This window comes from Camellia sinensis, chromosome 9 (genome assembly GCF_055761805.1).
Source record: "Camellia sinensis isolate YWXY chromosome 9, ASM5576180v1, whole genome shotgun sequence".
NCBI lineage: Eukaryota > Viridiplantae > Streptophyta > Magnoliopsida > Ericales > Theaceae > Camellia > Camellia sinensis.
Window position 1 is genome coordinate 191,543,238 of NC_138969.1, and position 13,553 is coordinate 191,556,790.

At 35.5% G+C, this 13,553-nt stretch overlaps 1 protein-coding gene across 5 annotated transcripts; it reads right to left on the reverse strand.

Annotated features, from left to right (window-relative positions):
• Positions 1–7,964: 7,964 nt before the first annotated feature.
• On the reverse strand, positions 7,965–12,139 carry LOC145798916 (uncharacterized). 5 transcript variants are annotated; one of them, XM_082888277.1, is made up of 7 exons: positions 11,873–12,139; positions 10,532–10,629; positions 10,329–10,359; positions 9,820–9,875; positions 9,237–9,285; positions 8,709–8,969; positions 7,965–8,151 (listed from the first exon to the last, which is right to left on the reverse strand). In XM_082888277.1, exons 2-6 carry the CDS (start codon positions 10,554–10,556, stop codon positions 8,723–8,725), a joined length of 408 nt encoding a protein of 135 aa, XP_082744403.1. In that variant the 5' UTR covers positions 10,557–10,629; positions 11,873–12,139; the 3' UTR covers positions 7,965–8,151; positions 8,709–8,722. The 5 variants fall into 5 exon arrangements, 2 of the variants coding, with proteins under 2 accessions (XP_082744403.1, XP_082744402.1); XR_014340791.1 differs by having other exon boundaries at positions 7,965–8,969; positions 9,820–9,867; XR_014340790.1 differs by having other exon boundaries at positions 7,965–8,969; positions 9,820–9,960.
• Between the last annotated feature and the right edge of the window lie 1,414 nt (positions 12,140–13,553).

The following is a 13,553-nucleotide window of genomic DNA, read 5'->3' on the forward strand; positions in this document are numbered from 1 at the left end:
CGTTGAATTAACTTTAACACAATTTCGACAATTTTTTAACAACTTCAATCAAATCCTTAGATACAAGTGTGCTTAATTATTTTGGAAATTTTGCATGATAACCTTCTAGTATTTGTTATTATTCATACATTACCATTTTTTTAACCACCTAAAACGATACTTTCAAAATCTTTTTTTTTTTTTTGAAACATAGAAATTTGTTTGACAAAAGAAATATTTTTCAATTTTTAAAAATTATTTTCTTCTTCAAAAAATATTAACCTATATAAAAATAATGAGTCCTTTTTTTTATTTATATTTTCACTAAATTAATTTTATTTTTTTTCAAAAGTTTTTAAGAAAAATTTATTCTTAAAATCAAACCAAACAAAATCTATGTGTTCGGCCCGTTAAGATGGATAAATCACACGAGCTAGTTTCATGAGCCCATTGTTTTAATAGCTTCTACTGTGTTTCGTAGGTTGTTCTTAAAAGCCAAACTCAGTGAACCTCTCTAAAGTCAAGCCCATTTGTTGGGCAGACCAATCTCCTTTCTTTTGGGTTACTACCCTGGTGAGGTTTTTTTTTTTTGTTTTTAAACATCAAAATTAATAATCAGAAAGTAAAATTAAATTATTAATTTTCTACTTTTTAATTAGAGGTATGCAAAAAAAAATCCACCAACCCAAACCGACCTCTTTGGTTTAAGAAGGTGGACGTGTTGAGATCGATTGGTAGGGTAATAAAAACCAATGGATTGATTTTTTAAAAAAACAAACCCCTATACACAGTGACAGAGTGAGAAAATTAAATTAGAGAATGTACTTATTAATTATAATAATTTTTACAAAAATATGTCACGTAAGTTTTTACGATTGATTTCAAGAAACATAAAAAAAAAAAAAAAATCAGTGTGTTTGGTTTCAGTTTTCTGAATTTAGTTTTTTGAAAATTAAGTTTTTTTATTTTTTTTATTTTTAGTGAATATTTTTTGAATTTTAAGTAATTTTTTTACTTTTTTAGATGCACCTTACTTAGATATATCTAAATAGTAAAATATTTGTGAAAAAATATTTTAAAAAATTAATAAATACACAAAAATATAAAAAATATACTGAATTTTTGTATTTTTTTGTGTATTTTTTCGTATTTAATGTATTTTTAAAATATTTTTTTGGTTTGGTTTTGAGTGAGTAGTTTTTAAAAATATTTTTCCTTTGGATACTAAAATATTTTTCCTTTGGGTACTAAAATATTTTTTGGTATTTAATGTATGTTTGGTTTGGTTTTGAGAGTGTAGTTTTTAAAAATTGTTTTGGAGAGAGAGTTTAGAAATTTTTTTAGTTTATTTAGTTGTGTATTTTGAAAGTAGTTTTGGAGTTTGGAATGATTTGATATTTTATTGTAATTGAGTAGATGTATGTGAGAGAAAAAATGATTGAAAATGAGAGATGAGAGAGAAAAAGTGATTGATTGATTGATGTGTAAGAGAGAGAGTGATTTTGGAAATTGTTTTGGAAAAATTACAAACCAAACAAGTTTTTTGAATTTTTTTTCCCAAAATCACTCTACAAATTCAAACCAGAAAGTGATTAGAGGGGGTACTTTTTAAGTATATTTATATTAGGTGTGTCTAAAAATTAAAAAAAAAATCTTAAAATATTAAAAAAATTCATTCAAAGCATTAAAATACGAAAAATAAAAAAAAGTACAATTTTTTGAAAACTGGAAACAAATAAGTTGAATGTTATTTGTAACTAGTATATCATAGATAATAAAAAAAAATATGGATATAAGCCTTAAAATAAATTATATAATGATAAATTATTTTTTGATACAAAATTTGATTAAAAATTCAATATAATGGTAATATTACGTCATCATTGATATGTGATATCATCCACTAATGGTAAATAAACACATAGAGAGTGAACCTCACATGTCAAATTGTTAGCTATATATTTTGTAAAAGCCAGTTACAGTCTGACACGTGGCAGAATAAGGGTATTATTGGAAAATAATTTAAGTCTCCAATCCTGATCGTACACGTGGTGATGATAATTGGTTCTCGCATGGTCTGAGCAACATTGGATCAGTAAAGAAATGCAAGGTGACGTGGCTTCAACGGTTACTCATATTCAAATTCAAATACAGGAGGGAAGCCTAACTGCAAATGGTGGCATAATGGAGCTACTTCTAAGGCAACATGATCAGCGATCATGGTGGGGCAGTTCGACGGTTCGAAGAACAGTTCGAAGGTCATCTTTGACAAGTATAAATAGTAGAGAGACCCCCAGGAAAAGGGAGAACTCAGATCATACAAATCAGTCATTTACTTCATATATTTTCTTCTCCAGTCTTTTACATTTCCAGTCTTTAAATACCTGTTCTTTAAATACCTGCACTTTAAATACCCGCACTGCACTTCGATTCATAGGAGTAGTTTCAAGTAGATTCAAGTGGATTGCTGTTGTAAACCTCTCCGAGGCTGAGTTTGGACCATTGTAAGTGTTCATTTTAATGAAATACTTCAATTGTTCTTCATATTACTGTTATTCCTTTTAATTTCTCCTAAGTCAAGCCACCAGTAAAAGTCCTCTTCATTGAGGCTGAAAGAACTAAAACACAATCGTCTGGTAATTGGTTGGCAATCACAATTTCTGTAAGGACTGATTGATCCTTGCTGGCACGCTCACATTTACAAAAATACCCTTCGAAAAGCCAAAAAGCCAACATATATTTTTGGCACGTCCAGTGGAACATAATTAAAAATGGCTAGAAGAAGACGACAAGGAGAAAATGAACGCTTGGAAGAAGGCGTGGAAGGAGAGGTAGAAATACCAAATCCAGAGGATAATGTGGTAACACATCCTGTGGAAACTCCTATATTGTCAGAACCTATGGTCGAACAGACCAGTACTTCTGGACAAGAACCATATGTTCATATTATTGGACGAAACCAAGGAATTGGACCATCCACTGTGCCATTTACTCAACCAACAAATCCATGGGATGGTTTAGTAGATGCCATGGGACAATAATTAATGAACACAATGGAAAGGTGGGCAACATCCTTTTTGGATCGAATGAATAACCACCAACCAACAAACATAAGACACACGGAGGAAGTTGTAAATGTCCCCCAACAAAGATTGGCTAGAGAAAAACAGCCTATGCAAGTTAATAGACATTCTAATGGTCAAACTAGTACCCAAAACTTTGAAAGACCATCACCTCAGTCTTGGTATGAACCCATTTCAAGGCCTATAGCAGGCCAAAATGCCTCAGTACTTAATAATGAAGCCACACAAGTTGGTGGATCTGGCCAAGTACAAGAAACTGGCATAAGAATGGTTACAAATCCCATGTTCGAAGCCATACCTGGCACAAGGGGGTACACTAATCCCTTATTCGAATTTACACCCGGGGGGTTGGAGGGTTTTCCTACAAATGGCAGAGACACAACACCTGTTCCAGCACCTTTTGCAGGTCCTTTCGCAGGTCATGCTCAAAGAGGTTACCCATACCCTCAACAGCAACCTGCACCGCAAGGACAACCAGCCCCAAATTTACCACCTTATGGACCAAGAGGACCACAAGCACAAGTTTGTCCACCAAATCCTGTGTTTGTCCCTCCAGTAGTGGTTCAGCAAGCACAAAATTTGGTTCCTAGAGACCAGATTGCTGATATTGTTAGGGAGATATGTGGACCAATGGCTCGGGGGGTCCAGACTCCTATATACAGAAAACCATACCCAGAATGGGTAGACAGGGTACATGAATACCCAAGAGAATTCAGAATACCAGATTTTACTCTATTTTATGGAACTGAAAATCAGTCAACTGTAGAGCATATTGCTAGATTTGCTGCTCAATGCGGTGAATTCACTAATCATGATTATATGAAACTGAGATTATTTCCAAATTCTCTGACTGGAGGAGCATTTGTATGGTACATCAACCTTACACCTGGGTCCATTCAAAATTGGCAACAGATGGAAGAGGCATTCCATGCCCAATTCTTCCAATCAGAGCCAGAAGTTTCCATGGCAGACTTGGCTAGATTGAGTCAAAGGCCTGAGGAAAAGGCTACTCAGTTTATTGCCAGATTTAAAATGGCTCGGAATAAATGTAGAGTCATTCTCCCAGAGCCAGAGTTTGTAAGATTGGCTCAAAACGGTTTAGAGTTCAGGCTTCGAAAGAAGTTTGATTCAACTGAGTTCAGGGATTTGGTCGAATTAACCTATAAGGTGTCTAGATATGAAGCATTATTAGAAGAAGAACAAGATCGAAATAATGCCTCATATAAGACATATTATAGAGATCCCAATTATGAAATCGATGCAGCAGAGATTGTGGGCAAAGAACCTGTAATTTGTGAAGCATTGATTCATAAAGACACCACCATCGACCAGCAGTTTAAAAAGAAAGATTTCCACAGAAAGTATTCTTTCGATCTGGCAAAAGCAGATGACATTTTTGACCATCTGCTTGCAGCCAATTTCCTTAAGTTACCAAAGGGAGTAAAATTGCCATCTCCAGATGAACTTAAAGGGAAAATATATTGTAAATGGCATAACTCTTGGTCTCACTCGACTAAAAATTGCATTGTTTTTCGAGACAGGATCCAGGAGCAGATTCGGAAAGGAAGTCTGAAATTCCCAACCAAAACAGAAAATATCATGGGGATTGATAGTAACCCGTTTCCAGAAGTTGGAGAATGCACAGTTAATGTGGTTGTACCAAACTTCCAGAATCTATCTCTGCAGGAGTTGGAAGAGGTCAACGTGCAAATGCATACTGCCAACCAGACAACTGCTAAGAAGGAGACTAGAAACCTACCAGCTATTGGACAAGGTTTCTCACATCAGAAGGAGTAATCTGACGAAGAAGCACTAGATGACAATTCCTTGGAAGCAGCTGTAATGCAGAGAATGTGTCCCAGGTGCAGACTGAGTCATAAATGGTTGAGGGGACTTCCAATTGATGGAAAGCAATACTACAGAGATGTTCAAAGACATTCTAAGCCAACCAATGCTTACAACAAAAGGCCGTATCCGGGTAGTGATAGGCAGCGACCATCAATGGTTGAACCTGCAGTGGACAGAATGCATGCTAAAGGCAAGAGGTCCTTGTATGAGTCTAGACCACCTAACTACTACAGAGTAGAAAGCAACCATTCTGAAAGAATATTGGGGAAGAGTTCAGGTTACGGGATTAAAGCCAGGGATTGGCCTCCTAGACTAACCTCACGCAGAACTGAAAGTGGCCACTTTCATCAAAGGCCAGAAACAGACTCGAGACATGAAGTCAGGAACAAGCATCTACCTTTACAGCCAGTTTCGAAGGCGGTTTCGAAGGTAGAAAGAAACAGTTCCACATCTGGATCAGTAGGTTCGTGGGTGCTTGGAGTCCCAGACTGGTTTGTAATGCAAAACAAACCTAGGGAAGTGCTTGCTTATGGAGATGTTGTAAACCAAGGCAGGATGATCAAGCCTCCTATGGTGGCTCCGAATAACTGGGTGCTGCTTAAACACCCAAAGACGAGGGAACCAGACATGGTCCCAGTCATCTCAAGATCACAGAGGAGAAAAATTCAGCGTAGGTACACCCAGTACCAGAAAGATCTGAAGGAAAGTGGAGAAAATTCTTCACCAGTCAAAACGGAAGGAAGGAAGAACCCAAAGTCAGACCATGCTCCAAAGCCGGCTCCACAGAGCAAAGTGGTTTGCAGCCGAGAACAATTGGCTAAGGTTCATGCCGAACTAACAGCCAAAGAAAAGGCTAATTTAGCTGGATTGGAGAAGGCTCTGATGGAGAGTGATAGTGAGACAGAAGAAGAGATTGGCACAAGCCAAAAGAAAGAAATGATGGAAGAAGAGATGTTCGAAGCCTTCATGGCTGAACAAACGTTTCTGACTAAAGAGCCAGTTGAGAAAGATCCTTCGAAGGGATCAGTTAGCAATGAAATACCAGAATGCATCATGCAGGATGTTTCTGAGGAAGTCGATCAAAGTGACCAAGAGGGGAAACAGGTACAGCCAGCCATCCAGTTTGGCTCGTTTCCCCCAGTATCAGTGAACATGGTACACATACTACCACAGGAATTCCAAGCTGGAGATGAGAATCAAGAGGGGCAGGAAGCTGATCCAGTTCAGATCTCTAGTGAAGACTCACAAGCAAGTATGGTGCAAGATAATTTCGAAATGGTTACCCCGATGGAAGATGAATATGAGAGCGAGGAAGTGGTAAGCATCAACCTATCGTATCCATTCGAGTATCCCTCGAATTCCATGACACAACATGTTAAGCCTTTGTACATCAAGGCTTTCTTCGATGGGATACAACTGAATCGAGTCCTAATAGACAATGGGGCAGCAGTAAACTTGTTGCCAAAATCTTCTTTGAAGAAACTAGGGAAAAGGAATCCCAGGTTGATCCCAACCAGCACAACCATCGCTGGTTTTGCTGGAGATAAGCAAATGGCTCAGGGGATTCTACCCATTAATTTAAGTGTGGGGACCAGGGATTGCATGACAGCATTCTTCGTAATCGACAGTAATGCTAAATATAATGCTTTACTTGGAAGGGATTGGATCCACACTAACAAATGTGTGCCTTCTTCTCTGCATCAGAAAATCATGATGGCTTTAGGCAATGGAGAGACAGAGGAAATCGATGCAGATCCTCAACCTTTCATAGCCTGTGCAGACTTTGCGGAGGCTAAATTGTATATTGAGGGAGTGACACCGCTCAGTATACTGATGAAAGATGACGGTTTAGCCGAAGTGACGGCTGATGAGGAAGTGACACACTTGAAGCACTTAGTCCAAGAAAGTGCTGGTAAAGAGGTCGTTCTAAAGGATGACAATGATGCCTGGTTATAGGCAAAGAAGTGAAAAGCAAGAAGCCACATCCTTGGCTCTGATTAAATTCTCAACATTGGATGTAGAAGCTATAGTCCAGAGAGTACAGAAGCAAGAAAGGGAGGCCATGATACTCGGCTGCAAGCAGAAACAGCAACAGGTCAGAATTTTGACCCTTGAGAAATATTGTGCATTGGACATTGAGACAAAAGTCCAGGAGATACAGGAGGAGGATGCCTTATGGACAGATTTTGTCTATGAGGAGGAGGGCAAGGATGTTGAACTAAAGAACCTAGGAGCAGAACAAAGCAAGAAGGCTACTTCGAAGGTTGAAGAAATCAAGGAAGAAGATTTGGTAAGTCCTCAGGCACAAGACCCTTTAGAAGAAATAAATCTAGGGGAAGGTTCTGTACAACAGCCCACTTATATAAGTGCTTGCACTACTACAAATATAGATAAAGATTACACTTTTTTGGTGTGATGTATGTTTTTTAATCACACCTTTTAAGTTTTATTAAAGTGTGGTCTTTAGGAGTGTGATTAAAAATGGTCATTTTTAATCACACTTTTTAAGTGTCATTAAAAAATGCTTTCATCACATCTTTTAAGTGTGATTAATAATATTTAGATCACACCTTTTAAGTGTGGTTAAAAATATTTAGATCACACCTTTTAAGTGTGATTAAAAATTTTAGTTCCCACCTTTTAAGTGTGATTAAAGACTTTAGATCACACCTTTTAAGTGTGGTTAAAAACAACATTTAGATCACACCTTTTAAGTGTGATTAAAAACTTTAGTTCACACCTTTTAAGTGTGATTAAAGACTTTAGATCACACCTTTTAAGTGTGGTTAAAAACAACATTTAGATCACACCTTTTAAGTGTGATTAAAAACTTTAGTTCACACATTTTAAGTGTGATTAAAGACTTTAGATCACACATTTTAAGTGTGATTAAAAACATTTAGATCACACCTTTTAAGTGTGATTAATAACTAATAAAACCTGTGATAAAAAAAAAATTTTGACATATTTAAAGAATAATCAATATTATTTTTGCACGCGCATTTGAATAATGTAATACACACTATATACTATATTTCGAATCACAACCATATATTAAATGAAATAATATCATATATTTCATAAATAAAAGTTAAATGTTTAAAAGTATATACAAAGAAATTAATAAAAAAAAAAATTAACTGTGATTACATACATTAAAAAATAAAAAATAAAAAACTTGAAAAAAGTAAGTTCTTGAATTCTTTGACCATATTTTGCATCTCTCCAAGAAATTTCTGACCTGAAAAATAAAAAAACAAATTAATTTAAAAACCGCCAGAAGCATATGAATAAACTTACTAATTAATTTATAAACTTACATTTAGATCACACCAAAAATAATGTAATTTATCCAGTTGTTAAACTGCCCCCAATCCTTTCCCCACAGCCACCAAAAATGACATAATTATTTTGATTCTCCACATAAATATCAGTAAAACAGCACCACAAAAGAAGACAATATGCAACAATGCAGAAAGGATCACATAAATGATAAAATGGAGTATTATATGGACAATCAAAATCATATGATATCAACATATAACTCACTAAAAACTATAAAACAAATAAGGATCAATAAAGCTTATTGGTCTTAAAAGCAGAAACTACATAGCCTGAATAATTACAAATTGGTACACCCATCGATGGAAACATCACCGTGAAAGGTTTTCCTCAAGATCAATAGTACACCCATCAAATTTCCAAATATAACTGCATGCTTAAAAAATAATTCTATGTAGACAAGATATTTTAACAGAACTGGTAAAAATGCATACTTCTCTGTTAGTACCAAACTACCTATTCATATGGGTTCAACTCTGACACAAACTGAGATGCACATGAGATCCAGAACCAATATCATCTAATGCATACCTGGGGCAAACAAAAAAATGGAGATAACAGTTAAGAGACATAGCTTGAAGAAGAAAATTCTGCAGGTGAGGAAATGAGTGAAGTTTAACCAATATCATATCCTTGTCAAGGATCTTCACCTCTCTCCCAAGATGTTCTAGCCAACACAGAACAGGGAACATATATGGTCTGGTTCCCTTAACAAACCTGAGTTAGATTAAAATTCACATCAAACGGATCGAGAAATACCTATAATTAAAATTCACATCAAAAGGATGAAGTAAACAAAAGTCAATTAAAATCCACATCAAACAGATCGAGAAATACCTATAATTAAAATTCACATCAAAAGGATGAAGTAAACAAAAGTCAAACAGAATCAGTTAAATTAATTTTATTAATTCAACATTAAAACTAATTTTTGGCTACAATCTGTATTAAAAACTCAATACTACTTGAAGGATAGAGAAATACCTTGATAGAGAGTGAATTAACCAATCGATGTCTTCAAAGTAGCAGAAATCTGCAAAAAATGAAGAAGATGAAGAATCAACCTATAAAAAAACTGCATTCATGACAATGTGCAGGCCAATAGAACAAAAATGTGAACTACTTATTGTGTTATTTATAGATCTACAATATATATATATATATATATATGTACATATTTTCAAAATAAAAAACAAACAGGTTCAAACAGAAAGAGTCATGCACATATTTTCATTCGAATTTTAGGTTAGTAGATAAGATTAGATATATGATGCGTAATTAGTACATCAAATAATTTAAATGAAGTGAACATAAGAATATGCCTCTATTTATTAATAGATTCCAAGTATCATTGTCAATAATAGCTCCATTGAATTGACTAATTGATAGATGAAACTTGTTTATTAAAAAGTCAAAGACGTCATCAAATATAAATCTGTGTAGGAATTTGTCAACCCAATTTTAATTGCACACCATAAGGTGGAAAAGATGGCTAAGAAAGTTAAAACAATTGGGAAAAGAAAATCATTACATGTAAATGTTAAAATGTAAAGAGAAGGGTTGATACCTGGTTGCCTTCTTTTACAAGAAGTCCCGACAAAAACACACCAATAAACTGAGTCCCTTCCATTATCAGGATTTTCATAAGATAATCATTAGATATTGAAATGCTAGAAACAACATATTCTGAATAATGATCATCATCCATCTAGAAAAATACAATAAAGTCAATTGAAAAATAAAAATTCTCAAACAAGATTAAGGTCTATACTCGATTATGTATTATGCATCTAGAAAAATACAATAAAGTTGTGACTACTTCATAAGATTATGTATTATGCATCATCTAGATTTCGACACTTTGAAAACATTCAATGACCATTTTTTAAGACTTGATCTAATCCACATTGAGGTTATATGATCTCAATGTCATTCAGAAGTTATGGATTGCCTTAAACCTAACCCTCATTCATCAAAAAGTCAGTTTAATGAGGTTTTTATTTTTATTTTTATTTAAGTAGTCAATTAAATAAGAAAAGGCTTAAGACTTTTTGGGGGTGTAGCAGAGAGACATACCTCTCAAGGCATGAGCGTCTTGGGAATAACTCTGCAGAGAGACAATAACATGACAAAAAAATTAGTTGTAATAGAGAACAAAACCAATAGCAAACTACATACCCAACTCATTGATCTTAGCTACTTAACAATGCTTTCTTTATTGATCTTTAAAAGTATTTTTTTGAGATTTTTTAGGCCAAAAATATTGAAGAAAGTCTCACCCAATGACATGCCGACCACCATCATGAACAGCTTGTGAAATCAAACCCATGAGGCCTATGCTACCTCCTCCATAGACCAGATCAATGTTCCTTGAGACCTTCAAGAGACCAAAGTCAAATCAGCCCACAAAGTGTTTGTAACAATGTCTATGCAAGAAAATAGATTAACCCATTTGAAACAGTAAATCTACAAAGAAGGAATATTCAAAACAATTAGCATCTCATAAATGAGAGAAAGCCTCAACAATTTGCTTAACTTTACAAGAACAAGTGAACAACAGAGTCAAACAGGCAAGAATCTCATTAGAAGAAGAAGAAGAAGAAGAAGAGGAAGCAAGAATCTAAAGAATTACACCTGTTTGGAATAGTTTTCAAAAATCATTTCTCTGCAACATGTCTTTATAGAAACTGAAAACAATTTGAAAAATGGAGTAAAGGAAACAACTTTTTCGTATTCCTTGAAAAACTGGTTCTAGTCAACTCAATTTTCTGAAAAAATTTCACTGTTTTCTATTTTCTGCATTTCAAAAAACAGAAAATTGCTATTGAAAAATGGCACAAATTTCTAAAAATCACAACTATTTGGGTACATAAACACATATTTGTTCGTATCAAATGTGGACCATCATAGTAGTTTACAAAATAACACCATTATAACTGCTTATAGAGCTTAGCAAGACAATTCCACTGTTCTAAAAAATCACATATTTAGCAACAATAATATGCAATCAGCAAATAACCTGAAAAACACAATATATAACATAGTCATTAACTAAGAAGCTGTTGGATTCGATTCGAATGGTATTTTCACCAAGAGGAACTCAAATTTCGTTAGAACCCTAGACTAGCACCATATATAATGAATTGAAATTGAAATGAAGGTTAATTGCAGGTACTTACAAGAAAAAGAAAGAAAAAAGAAAAAAAAGGAACTCATAATTGAACTCATAATCGAAGAAGCTACTCCTCGCCACAGATCCACCACCACCTCCACCTCCACCTCCACCTCCCCCAACACAGCCCCGCCATCCCTTGACCACCAAAAACACCCTCCCCCATCACAGCCCCGCTAACCTCACCACTACCGAAATCCTCTTCACCGGCTAACCTGTCTACCACGAAAACCACCCTTACCCTCTTCCCCTACCAACAACCCATATCCATCCACCCCACCCTCCAATCCTGAAACCCGCTCCTCCTTCCCTACCACAGATCCGCTATCCTCCTCCCCACCACAACACTACCACATCCCCGCCACTGAAATCCCCCCCGCCCTTCACAAACATACAACCAGAAAAAGAAAGATAGAGCGGTAGAGAGAGAGTAGCCATAGAGACATACCTGTGAGGCAGAGAAACCGCTGCTTGGCGACAGATCTTGGAATGAGAACAATATGGGGGCACTAGGGTTTATTTTAACTCTATGCCAAAACCACGTAGTTTTGGACTTCATAAAAAATGTCTCTAGCTTATACAAACACTGGGAAGAGGGGTGAAGAGATTAGGGATTAGGGATAGAAACCGCTGCTTGGCGACAGATCGATCGATTGATCGAGAGAGAGAGAGAGAGAGAGGGGTGAAGAGATTAGGGATTTTTGGTTTGGGGGGAGTGTTTACAAAACGAGAATGGAAATAAAAGGGGGGGAATGAAAAAAAAAGGAAGGGAAACATAGCGAAAAAAAAAAAAAAAAGAAGAAGAAGATTAAATCATGTTTTATTGTTTAAGGTTGCCGTTGGCAAAAAAAAATTATTTCCTGTTAAAATAATTTTTTTTTTGTAGTTAATGAATTTTTTTTAAAAAAAAATATTTTTCTTTTAGTTATTAAGATTTAAAATTTATTTGTTTTATTTTTATTTTAATGAAAAAAATTTATTATTATTTTTTATTTGGTAAAAGAGAGGTAATATTTTGTGGTAAAGGAGAGGGAGTGGCAGTAGTGGCGAACGTGGTGGATAAGAGATGAAGGTAGTGGTGGTGATGGCGAAGGAAATTAGTGGTGAAATTTGTGGTAGTGGTAGAGTAGATGGAGTGGCAGGGGTGAAGGAGAGGTAATGGTAGTAGTAATGGCAATAATGGTAGTGGTGGTAGTAGAGTGGTGGCGATGGTAGTCGTAATGGTAGTCATAGAGGTGAAGTGGCGACCGTGGTAGTAGTGGTGGTAGTGAAATGGCGTTTTGCAGTAGTGGTGAAGGTGGTAGATGAGATAGGTGGTGAGAGAGAGAGATAAGTGAGAGACAGATAGAGGAGAGAGACAGAGACAGAGACAGAGTGGTGAGCGAGAGATAGATGAGTGTGAGAGAGAGAGAGACAAATAGACAGACAGAGAGAGAAGAGTGATGAGTGAGAGAGAGAAAGAAAAGAGAGAGAGGAAGATGAAAAAATATGTGAAAAGATATATATATATATATAGAGAGAGAGAGAAAGAGCGAAAAGAGATAAACGAGAGAGAGACAGAAAGAGATGAGTAAGAGATAAAAAAAAGAGAGAGAAGAGAGACAGAGAGAGAAGATAGATGAAAGAGATAGAGAGAAAAGAGATGGACGAGAGACACAGAGAAAAAGAGAGAGACAGACAGAGAAGAGCGATGAGTAACAGAGAGAAAGAAAAGAGAGAGGGGTTGTCGTCGCAAAAAAAACTTTATTTTTTGTTAAAATAAAATTTTTTTAAAAAAATTATTTTATTTTGGTTACTAAGCTTGAAAATTTATTTGTTTCATTTTTTTTAACGAAAAAAAAAATTATTATTATTTTTTATTTGGTAGAAGTAGGGGTAATATTTTAATGAAAAATATTGTAATGGTAGTCGTAGTGGTGAAGTGGCGACCGTGTTAGTAGTGGTGGTAGTGAAATGGCGTTTGCAGTAGTAGTGAAAGTGGTAGAGGAGATGGGTGGTGAGAGAGAGATAAGTGGGAGACAGATAGAGGAGAGAGAGAGAGACAGAGACAGAGAGACAGAGTAGTGAGCGAGAGAGAGACAAAGTGGTGCTCAAAGTGTATTTTCTTGTAGTGGATCGATAAATTGAGA

Bases quoted from the DNA above. Each gene is read 5' to 3' on its own strand.
- LOC145798916 (XM_082888277.1), bottom strand. From the start codon at position 10,556: ATGATGGTGGTCGGCATGTCATTGG. The intron at 10,360-10,531 runs GTGAGACTTTCT...GTCTCTCTGCAG, and splicing joins GGTGGTCGGCATGTCATTGG to AGTTATTCCCAAGACGCTCA. The intron at 9,876-10,328 runs GTATGTCTCTCT...TGATAATGGAAG, and splicing joins AGACGCTCATGCCTTGAGAG to GGACTCAGTTTATTGGTGTG.